General features: G+C 36.8%; 1 protein-coding gene across 1 annotated transcript in view; it reads right to left on the bottom strand.

Annotated features, from left to right (window-relative positions):
- The window catches only part of LOC101172815 (piezo-type mechanosensitive ion channel component 2), a 28,447-nt gene that overhangs the window by 11,759 nt on the left and 2,902 nt on the right, over window positions 1-13,786 (bottom strand). Inside the window, exons 9-27 of the mRNA XM_023956235.1 lie at window positions 12,198-12,464; window positions 11,821-11,929; window positions 11,483-11,610; window positions 11,317-11,376; window positions 10,603-10,751; window positions 9,810-9,974; window positions 8,308-8,420; window positions 7,924-8,090; window positions 7,613-7,789; window positions 6,090-6,254; window positions 5,653-5,853; window positions 5,350-5,554; window positions 4,533-4,634; window positions 4,280-4,445; window positions 2,319-2,562; window positions 2,003-2,099; window positions 1,268-1,427; window positions 748-837; window positions 543-634 (exon numbers count right to left, since the gene is read on the bottom strand). Coding sequence (XP_023812003.1) covers window positions 543-634; window positions 748-837; window positions 1,268-1,427; window positions 2,003-2,099; window positions 2,319-2,562; window positions 4,280-4,445; window positions 4,533-4,634; window positions 5,350-5,554; window positions 5,653-5,853; window positions 6,090-6,254; window positions 7,613-7,789; window positions 7,924-8,090; window positions 8,308-8,420; window positions 9,810-9,974; window positions 10,603-10,751; window positions 11,317-11,376; window positions 11,483-11,610; window positions 11,821-11,929; window positions 12,198-12,464 — 2,857 coding nt within the window. The remainder of the gene's footprint in view (window positions 1-542; window positions 635-747; window positions 838-1,267; window positions 1,428-2,002; window positions 2,100-2,318; window positions 2,563-4,279; window positions 4,446-4,532; window positions 4,635-5,349; window positions 5,555-5,652; window positions 5,854-6,089; window positions 6,255-7,612; window positions 7,790-7,923; window positions 8,091-8,307; window positions 8,421-9,809; window positions 9,975-10,602; window positions 10,752-11,316; window positions 11,377-11,482; window positions 11,611-11,820; window positions 11,930-12,197; window positions 12,465-13,786) is intronic.

The following is a 13,786-nucleotide window of genomic DNA, read 5'->3' as shown; positions in this document are numbered from 1 at the left end:
TGTCTACAAAAAACAATTCTGCTTTTTCAAACTTTAAGCTTTTTGGTGGAAAATTGTTAAGAACTATTCATCCATTCATCTTTTTGACTTTTATAATGCTTTTGGGTTTTAAAACTAATTACTATTACTTACCTGAGAAGTTCAGTAAAAATCTTTAAGCATCGAGCATGAATGTATTTTAATAATTAAACAAAGGAATCTGTACCCAAATAAAAAGTGTATGTGTTTTATATTAAGTGTATAAATGAATTACAAGTTTATTGTCTACAAATATTTTAGGCATGTTGAGCAGTAGTTGCTTTTTAAATTTTTAAAATGCTGAATATAAGATTCCAGCTGCTCCTCTTTTTTAAACTCTTCTCTGCATGAACACTTTCAACTGTTTAGGACTGTAAATGGGTCAGAGAGGCAACTATATGAGTGAATGTGAATCCATTTTTCGAGTGCTGCAGAGTAAAACACAAAAATTTAAAAGGAGATGATTTCACCGTTCCCTGATGGCGCTCATGTTTTGCTTGCTGACATTAAATACTTTATTTTACCAAGTGTCATCTGCTCCGCCTGATGTGCTGGAGTTCCTGCTTTAGTAGTGGCAGTCGGTTGACCCTTCTGTTTGGATTTAATCTTCTCCATCCTAAAGAAAAAAGATCGAGAGGCTTCATCACACACTGCTAAAAAGTAGATATATGCAGATCATCAACATAAAGTGAATCCATAAATTGATTCAACCTTTGTTTACTGTCTTACTGTCTCTTCAGAGTCTCAACAGATTTCTTCTCCATCTCCAATCGAGCTGCTATCTGTTTCTTCACTTTGGCTTCAAACAGTTCCGCGCCCCTAAACACAGAGAAATGAACATACATTTAAGCATCCATTCTCCTTTAGTTTTTGGTGTTTTACTTGTCTTTACAAAACATTTTGTGACCGAAAGAGTTAAGGTGTGTGCATAATTAAATTAGATGATCTGATTAAAAGAAAAGCACAAGAGACAAATATCATGAAATATCATAAAATATAAAATTTCCAAAGTTCTGCTTAGGTGAGGAGAAGCAGGCAGAAGAAAAAGGACATTCAAAGGTAATTATTTGTTACTGATGTTGACATTTTATTTAAAATACAATTAATTAAAAAAAAAAACCTGAAAGAGTTCATAAGAAAAGTTACATTTACATTGCATACATCTGCAATTGTTAACTGAAAGGAAATGTAAGGAAATCATGTACGGTGCTCCACAATGTCTAATTGGCTGTTCTAATGGATCACAAACCTGGAGGCCAGAATCTTAGAAGACTTTAGTTCTGACACCACATAGAGGAAGTAGTAGCTGAGGAATGCTCTCCTTTGGACCAGGAGGACAGTGAAACAGATCGCATCCCAGACAATGCCGGCCTCCCCCTCTGGCAGCTCACACTCATCATCAGGCTCCGCTGAGAAGCAAACCAAATGTTTCTCCTCAGGAAATTGTGAGGAGTCCACAAATACTGGTATGTGTATGTCGTTATTGTTCTCATTTTGGATGCAAAAACTTGTAGTTTGCTTTTTTTCTAAATTATTTTTTACAAAATATACCTAACCTAGAAGGTTTTGTTTTTTATTTATTTTTCTCTAAATTCAAAAACAAAAAAGATTTATCACTGATTTTAACTACAGTCATTGAAATGTCTTTGTTTATTTTTAAAATAAAGTGAGACAGTATATATTGTTATTCCTGCACTCATTAACTTCATTGTAGATCTGGTATGTTTTATAATAGATCTGCATCCAAAGAACATAATGCAATCTCCTTAATTTATAGTGTATATCTATTTATGAAAATTGAAAAATAGAAAAAAAGCAATGTGAAATGAAAAAAAACCTTATTTATTTACATCAACATTTAAGTAATTTAAACAAAGAGAACCTTGTCTACTTTAACCATATATTATATTTTTGTATTTTATTCTTTAAACTTTTCTGCACTTGCAAACATAAAGCAAACTGTGAAAATCTTGGAAACACTCACGGACATCATAGCCTTTGATGGTGCAGAACATGCTGAAAGCCTGAATTAACCAGCAGCTGTTTTTCAACAGGCTGTCCAGGTATCCACAGGAGCCAAGCTTTGAAATGTAAAAGACAAGTCAGCAGTTCACAAAGTTAAAATTGGTCACCGACACAGAATCTACACTTTCCTCTGTATTTGTGTGTAACAGAAAAAAAGAGGATAGGCTGTATACATCAGCTGAGGTGACACATAATGCAGCAAAACTGCATTTCACAGAAATAAATTTGCTCAAACAACAGCACATCATCTGGACCTTTTCTCCACGGTCACTTACAGACAGTAGGTTCTTCATGGCAATCACAAAGCAGGTATAGCCGATGAGCCAGTCCCACAATCGAAGGATGTATCTGACCGGCTGCATTAGCACACTGCTGCCAAACAGCATGAAATAAAAACAGGCCACCAGGTAACCAAGGCAGAAGATGTTGATCCGCGTGGTGCCAGTGATGAAGATGAGACAGAGCACCAGCCAGAAGAAGTAGCTGAAGACAAACACCTTGACCATATCAAGGTAGCACCTGAAAACGGAACAGAACCACATCATAAGGTAATTTAAGTGTGACTTTGAGCTGTTTTGTGTCTCCCCATGTCATAGTTGTGATGAACCCGTGATCCCTTTTCAGCCCCCTGCGAATCTTTAAAGTGGCTTCGACTAATGGATGAGTGGATTTTCTGTTGACAGCAAGATGGCAACATGATGAAGACTCACCGTGTCCGGCGAAATAAAAGATCATAAACAACTGCTCATGGATGTGGAATTTGCCCTTGAGTGCTTATCCAGCAATTTCAGTTTGCCAGAACAGCTTTTGTGCATTTCACAACACAGTTTAAATCAATGATCCGAGTCAAACCTTTAATGCTTCTGAAATAACCACAAAGCAGCCTCTTAGGTTCTGACCCTCCACCTCTGGTTTAACTAACAGCACTTTGAGCAGATCGGCTTGAAAACGTGATGGAGTTTGGATTATTTCCTATTGAGAATTTACATGGGTAAACTTCAAAATGCGCATTTAATACATTTTTCCTGTTTGTCTGCTTAAAAGTTTTTAAAATTAAATAACAAAAATTAAAGTTAAATTACAAATATGTGCATCAAAACCTTCAGGTATGCTTCCTTTCAATTGAAAAATTTCAAAGATCAAAGAAAAGCAACTAAAAGTAAAATGAAGCAGATTAATGTCCAAATTCAAAGTCTGCAGCAGAAAAAAGGGCCAGATTTATAAGTCCTATAGGAGCTAAGTCAAATACTTGAAGCTACTGAGATTTGTAACGTCAGACTAACCATGCGGACGAGCTAAACTGTTTTCCTTTTCATTTTCCTATACAACAAGCAAAATGTGAGTTTTTGCACACCAATCCAAGTTCCAGATAACTGTTGATTTAATTTACATCATAGACATGGAATTTACTTTCATTTGTCCATTTCTTAAAACGTTTACCCTTCCTAATATCTCCATATTTCAACATTTCCTACCCGTAGTAATAATATGAAGCTGATCTGCACAATATGCATGAGGAAAATACAATTTCTTAAGTGGAAATGGCGTCCATCTTGAATATCAGCCGCCATAATGTTTTTTCCAGGTGGCTACCGTTCTTTTCTGAAAGTTTAAATTAAAGTCCCATTAGCTGTTACACACCTAGGTGTAAAAACCTTTTCTCTGCATTTGACCCCCCAATCCAACCCCTTTATCCTGAGTGCCCAGCAGTGAGCCACTACGTCCAATTTTTAAGAGTCTTTGGTATGACACGGCCTGAAAAATAACACAATCTATTTTCATAAAATAAAATAAAATAAAATATTTTGATATGAAAGCATATGGAATATTTTTTTAATTGCATTGAATCTGGGGGAAAAAACTGAAACTGTGGTTTAAAATGAACTGAAAGAAATTCTGCGCTTGTGTGAACAAAAGAGAGCAAGAGAGTCTATTACACAAAGCGCTGAGAGCTGCACGGTCTGCCTTAGAAGAAATCTATACAGTGTCAGCAAAATCTATAATTGGCAGCATAAAGTTTATTCAAGAGTGAAATGATTCCAGGACATCAAGGCAAACACATTATCCTCACATGACTATTATGTCATCCCCAAGTAAATCATAGTTAATCCATACATATACTCACACACATCACCAACAGATGTAAATATTTAAAGGATTGGTTTGGTGAAACTTGATTTGAAAAGTAAACTGAGTGAAAACAGAACCTAAAATAACTCAGTGTTGCATTTCTGACCTGCAATGAAGGAAGTTGTCAACTGGTATGAACTGGTTGAAGGAACAAGGGTCCAAGCTGCGGCTGATCTCCACATTGTCACCAGCCAGCAGCCGCACTGCCGCTCGGTTCTCCTCCACGAATACCTGCCACTGCAGAGATGAGCAGAGCAGCAGGAGGTGATCATCTGCAGGGAGCAGGGCAGACGGCAGACAGTGTTGAGTTTGGAACACAGAGTTTTTGCACAAATGACAGGAAAGGAAGACAAACTTACAGAAAATGAATGATGGGTTGGGTCTCATGGCAAAGTCAGGCAGATAAAACCACTTTATAACATTAGAGGTCAAGGGTTTCACTGCAGTTCTCCAGGGATAGTCTGTGAAAAAATACACATCAACTAAAAATAGTTTTTTTCGTTTTTGCAATAAAGATGCTATTTTTCATAAAACGCAACACGATGTTATTGTTTTTTTTAAGTTCATAGTCAAACAAAAGTGATTATGTTTTGATTTAATTTGATTTGGTACCTTTTTCACAACATTTCTTTTCTGTCCTGGACAGAATTTTGACAACCCCTAGTTATTTGAAGCATGTCATTAATGGCAGATATCTTGCACAAGTTTTAAAAGCACAATCAGACTTGTGGAGAAAGAACCTGAAAGTAAAATTACATTTCTGGAAGGAATGCCGTAAAAATTGGTAAACCTAAAAATTGAATCTAAGAATCTATACGTGCTTTCTTTCTTAGTCTCCTAATAGTAATGTTAAAATTAAAGAAGAAAAAAAGTATATTTAAATATGAAGTCTAAAAATGCCAGGATAGATTCAGAAGTTTAAAAAACATGTTACAATTAGTAATCATTTCAAACTTAATCTCAAACCTCAGATTTATCTTTCTCTGCCAACTGAAATTCAGCGTATTTTTAATACAGTCAAACTTCTGTCAGTATTTTGACTTTGATGGTAGAATCAGGGGAAAAAAGCAGAATTTAAGACAATTATCTTTCCTATCAAAATCAAGTACTAAGTTAAGGGATGTGAATGAATGTTTGTTCATGTGTAAGGCAGAAAACCCTATAAATTCTCCATACCAACACAAAAAGCCGGCGGGATGCCGATGCAGAGCAAGTACTGCAGCACCATGAGCCCAGCTGTGAAGCAGCAGTATTTAGGCCACACCTCCCCGATAGATTTCCTGCGTCGTCGGGACAGGACTGCCATTAAAGCACAGGAGTGCAGCAGGGCATAGAAATCCATCCTCTGACCAATCACATTCACTGCCACAATTAAACTGATCTGAAACAGTGAGTAAACACAAGAAGAATTCAGATGGGCATGAACACACCATTATAGATGTAAACATAAAACACAACACTCTTTGTTTTTAAAAGTACCTCAAGTCCAAATTTGTAAAAAAAGAAGTTGATGAAGTATTTGATGCAGGGCAGCACGCCATGGTCAAGATGCTGCCTTGTGATGCCTTTGAAGATGATGCTGAAGGGTGGAGGCTTCAGGTCATTGTGCAGGCGGAAATAGAGTTGGTGCCGATGAACAGTGGCCTCGAAAACAAGCAAACCCAGGACCATCAGATGGTTCTAAAACACAGAAAGAAAAGCATCCATGATGTGTCTGTATGCATACATACATGTTCTAATGTAGAGGATTGCGTCATTATATAAGAAGGTAAATATTTGTAAATTGTTTATTCACAGCCCTTAAACTAAAACTACAGTTAGCAACAGTGAGGTCTGGATGTGAAGATTCTATGATACACACAATGTTTTCAATTTTTGTTTTTTTCATTAACAATTTTTGTCTTCTGCCACCTCACCCTCAGGCAGGGGAGGATCCTCCCCTCACACTTGCGTAGCGCCCCACACCAGTAAACTGGATCAACAGGCTCAATGTAGAGAATCGACCTCCTGAGCAGCTCAGCTATGTTTCCCATCACCTCCATTTCGCCATCCACTCCAGAGTTGTTAGAAGACATCAAACTCTGAAACACAAAAAGTAAATGATTGAATGACAGGGAAATTCTGTATGCTGGTTTACTTGTTTTGGAGGAAAAAGACAAACTAGGAATGTTAAACATGAACATTGTGGGGACTTCTTGAAACCAGAAACCTCTATTGACCACACACCATACACCAAATTTAAATCCCACACGTGTTGGCCAAAGATTTGTCCACTAGATGGTTGAGAGTAGACTTTAAAGACTCACTCAAATCGTCTTTTGAGCTATTTTTAAAGTGTTCCCAGTGGTCTTTTCATTTTTTTGTAGAATATAGTCTCTGCAGAGCAGCATTAATTCATTAGCACTTTGCCTCTGAGGTGTCGGCAGACTGTTGGCGTGGATCACCCCCCACCCCCCCTTCCCCTCCACATTGAGGGAGCGACATTTTTTGTCTGCTCCTGATTCACAGAAATGTAATTTTGAGCTTAATTTTCTTTTTAAATGTCCTCCATAATCAGAAAAATGCCACAAGAACATGATAATAACACCAAAAACACAATTTTCCTCAGAGTTTGTGAAAATTGAACATGGATCACAACCTAACTTTTGCTGATTTGATATTGATGTGGGAGGCAATTTTAAGCTCAAAGTACTGACCTAAATATAGTGCTTATCTCCAGAAACAAAGGGCTTTTTACCCTTCAAAATGGCTTTGTGTGGAAAAATGATTTTGAGCATCACTGCTCAGAGGAGCTTTTTCAAATGGGAGCAGGCTGGGCATGACCTGACAGACTTAAACTCCCAGACTGACTCACAGATCTACAACTCCTTATGTTAATCGTGAAATCAAATCCGAGACTCCTGGGAGATGAGTTGCCAACTGATCACCACCTGAGTGCGAGTAGCATCAGTAGAATATGTCCTTTACTTTCCACTGACGTCCATTCATGAAGCCTGTGGAAATTACCAGAAGTATTTATTTCATAGTTCACGTCAGGGTCGAGATTAGCTCAAAAAAATAAAAAACAAAATGTGGTTATTTTTATCAGGAGCAGCCAGTCTTTAAAAAAAAAGAGATGCATATTTAGAGTGAACTAACTTACATAGTATATCATAATTGTGAATTCATGAACATTTTATTTAGGCTATATAGTAAATAAAGTAACATCAAGAATATATTTGGTTCTTGTGTTTGTATTCAGGCTTTAAGTTCTTGGTGGCGGGTGCCAGGTGTATGTGGGTTACCCTAAGTTCTTATAGTCCTTCACCCTTTTCACCTCTGCTCCCTGTAACCTCACTGTTCCACTTGAGTCACTCTGATTTACACACAGAGTAAATGTACTAGTTGCACTAACACAAAAATAAGAAAAAAAAACATGAAGTGAATCAATTGGACTCACAGCAGTGCAGTTGGAGGAGTAATCAAGAGGTTTGATGACTTTGAGCTGGTAAAACATCTTGCAAACCACCATGACGCAGGCCCACACTGCAGAAATGCTGGATGCTAAAGGTCGTAGCTTGGGGAACGGGAGTGCAAACACCCAAAGAGCCAGAAAAAGGAAGTTCATGAGTGAAACCTGGAAACAACAGTTGTTTTCTATTAGTCACAGACAGTAATATTTTTTCTGTCATCAAAGATTTCTTTTTCACTTTAAATGCTCCAAACTGTACTATTCTCTTTTCCTACAGAAATACATATCAAATGTTCCACCTCCTGCAGAGAAACCCAGATGATGCCAGAGGAGACTATTTTGAGGCTGTGAAGCTCCATCAGTCTCCAGCACAGCTCCTGGGTTTTCTGAAGACCAGAGATGGTCTGAATAAGAAGCAGGCTCGCTCGGTCCACAATCACAATCCACTTGTCCTCAGGACTGATTTCTATAGGAAAAAATGGTAATAACATAAGAAGGGAAATTTCAGATTCGATACAGGTGGTGGAAAAAAGAAACGGATATGTAAACTGAGGGATAAAATAAATATAATCAAACATAAAGGACATTTTTGAATGATTATATTTTGAATCTCTGATAAAAAGTTAGCATGAAAGTCATAATTAAGTGTTAAAGCTCACTGACAGAGTCCAGACAGCATTTACCCTCTGATTGTGGCTCCTCCTGCTCCTCAGCTCCTTTCTCAGATGAAGTTTGCAGCTCAATACTGTCAAGAGTTTCCTGACTTTTTCCACTTCCCATCTGCTCCTTCACCAGCCTGTCAAGTTACACAACATCCCTGATGTTTGAGGGACATGCAGCTCCTGTTCTTTTTCATTTTAGTGCTTCAAGAATGAGTTTATAACAAACAATGGTTTTGCATAAATTTGTATAAGAAATTATTATGAATTCTGAATGATAGGGGGATCTTGAATAATCAATACTGTTTGTTTTTTAATTGTTTTTTCAAAATATTTATTTAAACCATTATTCAAAATATTAAATAAATGCAAAGTGCTGAGAAATTCAGAAAAAGGGACTTACTTTTGCTGAAACTTCTCAATGTTTTCTTTTATGCTAAGATAGAAATCAGAGAATATCAGTAAATAGACAGTAATGAATTGTTTAATCTATTGCTTAGATGACTATACAATAAAGAGTAATTTAATCTTATAATTTTCTAATGGCTGGAAACATTTTTTTTTAAATAAAACACTCAAAATGAATTTCAATTATCCTTACTGACTATGCTTCATTGTGGCCACACGTACACACAAAGTCCTGGTAGAAGCAATTCAGAATAACTGGAACACTTTAAAAAACATTCATTCCACTAAAAAACTTGAATGTGAAAATTTGTGACTTTTATATTTGGATCAGAAACCTTCCATACTGAGGAGGCTTTTGATGACCATGTGACTTTCCCTTTGTCAAAACTATAACAATATAACTCCTAAACAAGCTGAGAAATTCCTCAACATCAGAGATCAATTCAGACCGCTTCAAAAAGCCCCAAAACAGAACATCCAGAAGTGAAAAACCTCAATATTGCATCCTGTATATGCTTACATCACTACAGTCCAGATTTGACATTAGACTTGAGAATGCATGTCTGCATAAAAGTACTTATGGGTGTCGCAAAAGTATTCTGTTCATGTAACTTATCATCACGCCTTAGCATTAATGCCACATTATAGGAATTTCCTCATTTAAAACCCAAATTAATAAAAAATAAAAAGTAAAAAAAACGTAAAATGTTTGTAATTAATATTTTGTCAATTAAATAGAATAAAAATTAAAAATATTGCTCAAGTCAATTAGGATCTTTTTTTTTATCAAAGCTGAAATCTGAATACAACAAAATATTAAGAGGAGAATGAGAAAAACTCACATGTCAGATATGACATTGACTGAACTTCTGAGTTCTTCCTCTCTGACAGGAGCAGTGGATGAAAAAGGTGGATTAGACAAGCACACAAAAAGAACGTTCAATTAGTAGCTTTATACATTTAAAGAAATATCACATGAATGTTTCGACAACTGTAATATATATATATATTTTTTGTTTTTATTCTTTTTTATTGGTCTTATGAAAGTTTGGAAGCATTGTTTACTTTTTCTATCCCCATTGAACATCGAGCATTCAGTAACATAGTTCGTATCTCACCTTGACCTCTCCCGGACAGGCACGTTCTCCAAGTCGGTTAAGGCCAAGAAGTCTAAGTTGAAGTAATGAAGTTGAAGGATGCAAGCTAGCAGGAATGTAGCAGGGAGCAGGATGCGCGCAAACAGCTCCACTGTGCTGTACCGCTCCAAACCCAGATCGCGAAGGCTGAAGACCAGAAAAGAGGAAGCACAATCACCGATAGACTGTTATGACAAACTCAGATTAAAACTGTTATTTGGTGTTTTTCACATGTTTTTGTAGCATTTGTCTCATGATGGAGAACATATATTTAAAAAATTAAGCTCAAAATTGAATTTTTTAGGATTTCTCTATTCAAATCGTTGTAAATCAGGGAATGCCGTTTAAAAAGAGTGCTCCGTTCTGATGCATTCACTTTAGACGATTAGGTCCACATATGTCTTTGTTTTCCTCATTCGTTCTGCCTCAAAACTGTACGGCTGAATAACTGCAGTATTGCTCGCCGTTTTTGTTGCGCCGGTAGTGTTAGGTTTGGGGATTAAGGGGCTGTAAGCTAGTGGGAACGGGTGTAAGAGAGAACTTTTGGTTATGGATGAGGGTAATTTCTAATGTCCTACTGCTGCTCTGCAAAAACTAAGTTCTAGAAAATGACAGATTTCCTCTTTATTTTGGCTAACAACAGCATAATCAAAGTTAAAAGACCACTGGGAACGCTTTTACAATACATCAAAAGATGATCGGAGTGGGACTTGAAGGAAGAATTTAAGAAAATCAAGACAAATGTCAACATTTAGAAAGGGCCAAAAAGACTCACCCTTCCTCTGACATGCCCATTATTTGTCTGAACAGTGCAGACACACTTCTGAACTGGTACATGTAGATGAATATCAACACCACCATGGAGTAGCCCACCACCACTGCCCAGAATGTCTTCAGAACCCGACGCCAAACATCATAACGAATCTGTGGGGAGACAAAAAAAATCCACAAACGTTTCTGTTATTGAAGACATACCAAAAGCTGCTCACGTGTCATCTGTGGATTTCTCACAAGTATGTAGACTTTTTGCAGAGTTTGACTATAAGTCAATTTTGGATTATTGCACCAACACCAGTTTTCTCTAAAGGGTTAGCAGAAACTTAATGATGCAAAGAAAAACTGATGATGATTAAAATGTGCTGTAAGTTATATTTAATATATTTGGTTGAAAATTTGGTTGCCAATGCAAGTGTATCAAATTTTTGGTGCACTAAATGCAGCCACGCAATTGTTTGATTTTACCTAGGATGTAACAAATTTCAGTGTAAAATAAAACCGCAATAGGCTTTCAGGGGTATGGAACATTTGAACCATAACAGCACATCTGCCAGACATTTATTGACCCATTCATGTTTCCCAGAAAGTCCTTTTCTCTTTTATTACCTAATGATAACATAAAGGAATGCACAGTATTAGTCAAATTGGCAAAACGGTTTTCACATTTTCAAAAAGTTGACTTTTGATGCTCAGAATGATCAATAGTACAAACCTGGTAGAGAACAACACAGAAGAGGAAGAGAACAATGTAGAGGATTTTGTAGACAACAACCTGAAAAGTAGCACATAGTTAGATTAGGTAAATTTAAAATTTTCGCAGATTTCATGGGTATTGTCTGGCCTTCTATTTATGAAATTTTGGGCTTGTCAGGAAATACCTTTCCAGAGAAGCTGACCACAAAGAACATGGAGCAACAGAAGAGGATCCAGTACTTCACCAACATCCCTTTCAAACCAGAGATCAGCATGGCCACAATAGGTGATGGCTGACTCTCCTCCTCAGCTGCTATAAAGGAGAAAAAAAACAAAAGAAAGAGCAAAAATGTCAAATCAAGGGTTATCTATGTGATGAATTAAAAAAAAAGAATTAGGATTCATGAAAAAAGGAAGAAAGGAGAAAATCATTAGACAGAGCTTCAGAAAACCTGTCTGACTTTCATAATTTAATGTTTTGTGTCTCACAGTCTAGAGAAAAGGGATTAAAAATGTAAATTACATGACAAGACTTTAACTTCATCGAGAGATTCTGCTCTTTTATTCTGCTCTTCTTTTCTCTCCTTCAGCTGCTGACGAAACGTCACCCAGAAGCTGAAGCTGTAGAGGACCTGAAGCAAAGACACATGAACAAAAGCATAATTTTAAGAACATTTAAGAATCAATTTTTCAGTGTGGATTACTGAGAGAATTTTGGAAATCACATTAGAATATTTCTGGCTTGTGTTATTATTTGTGATTAACACCCTAAATAATACCTGTTCAACTAAATTAACTGTTATAGCTTGTAAAAGTAATTTTGATTTGTAGATGGCCGAAATCGAAACAACAAATATTTAGTCCTTATCTAAATAAAATTGCCTTACATACATGTCTTACCTTAGCTCCTAAGTGCAAACAGGGTGCAGGGTGATAGCTGTTCAAATCAAAGTCCACTATTACTGTCATGGGCAGACCGGGATAAAGCTCAGCCCGGCTGAGGCGGAGCCCACTCAGGAAGCCCAGCACCACCAGGACAGTGCCATAGAGAGCAAGGAAGGGGGCAGACATCATGGCATAACGCCTCCTGTCCCGCATCATCCAAATGATGCAGGACCACACAAGCAGGGCAAAGGTCAGCCAGTTGTTGTAGGTGATACTCCACACCTGACAGTGGCAAATACAAAGGACGTTCTGGCATTAATGATTGGGTGATTCTTAAAAAATTAAATTCCGACTTGTAAAAATCATTTATTTCCAATAAACTTGCTAATTGTTAAACAAAACAATGAATCAATTAACAGTAAAAAGTTCAAAATAAATCAGCAAACAATGTGTCTAAACATTTCATTTTAATGTGTGCAAAAGTATTTAGGTGAATGATGCATTAAGTGGTGCTTGAATTGTGATCCAAGTGCTGGAAACCAAAGGCAGAACAAGCAGAAAGTTCTATTTGTTAAATCAACGTGGAACAAGTTACTAAAAAGCCCAAAATCTTAACTATAATCTGAACTATAGTCCCAATTGCTCTGAGAAAAATCACTAAACATGTCGAATTATTGGAAACCCGGGCTGAATATGAAACAAGAAAAGCAATTCAATTCAATTCTATTCTATTTATTTGTATAGCCCAAATTCACAACAACAGTCGTCTCAGTGGGCTTCGTACCGGTAATTGTAAGGTAAACATACAATCAAAAAGAATCATAAATGCATAGAATTCAATAGGATAATACTAAAACTTTAACTAAACAGACTTAACTAAACTGGCATCCCTGCCCTTAGACCCCCCTTCGAGGTAAGGAAAAACTCCTAAAAAAAAACGGGTTCCGGAAAAAACGAAGAAACCTCAGGGGTGCTCACATGAGGGGGGATCCTCCCCCAGGACAGACAGGCGATGTACCAGAACTCTTAGAGAAGAATTAGCTTATCTAACTCTCCAACTACATATTTAAAGTCCAGCAGGAAAAAGCAGAAACTGATCTACAATCAGACATAAATGTAAAGCTAAAGTCAAACATTTAAACCACTAAATTTCGCAGTTTCTGTTTTTTATATGATCTAAACTGAACTAAAATATAAACACCTAAATCATTTTTGCTTTTGCTCCCGCTTGTCATGAGATGAACTCAAAGATCTGAAACATTTCTCTTAAATATCATAAATGTCTGTGATAGTGAACACTTCTCCTTTGCTGAGATAATCCATCCCACTGCAGAGGTGTGCCATATCAAGATGTTGATTAGACAGCATGATTATTGTGCAGGTGTGCCTTAGACTGGCCACAATAAAAGGCCTCTCTAAAACCGGTCATTTTGTTTTTTTAAGGGGGTGTGGAAAACCGGTATCTGCTATGGGTGGTCACAATAATCATACTAATACATTTCAACAATGTGAACCCCTTTTAACCCACTAATGTTGGTAAAGAACCATCTTTAGAATGTATTCACTGTAAGAGAATCAAAACCAAACCAAAATTATAAGGAGTT

The sequence above is a fragment of the Oryzias latipes genome, chromosome 7, assembly GCF_002234675.1.
Source record: "Oryzias latipes chromosome 7, ASM223467v1".
NCBI lineage: Eukaryota > Metazoa > Chordata > Actinopteri > Beloniformes > Adrianichthyidae > Oryzias > Oryzias latipes.
Note: the sequence above shows the minus strand (reverse complement) of the source record. Positions and strands in the feature narration are given on the sequence as shown.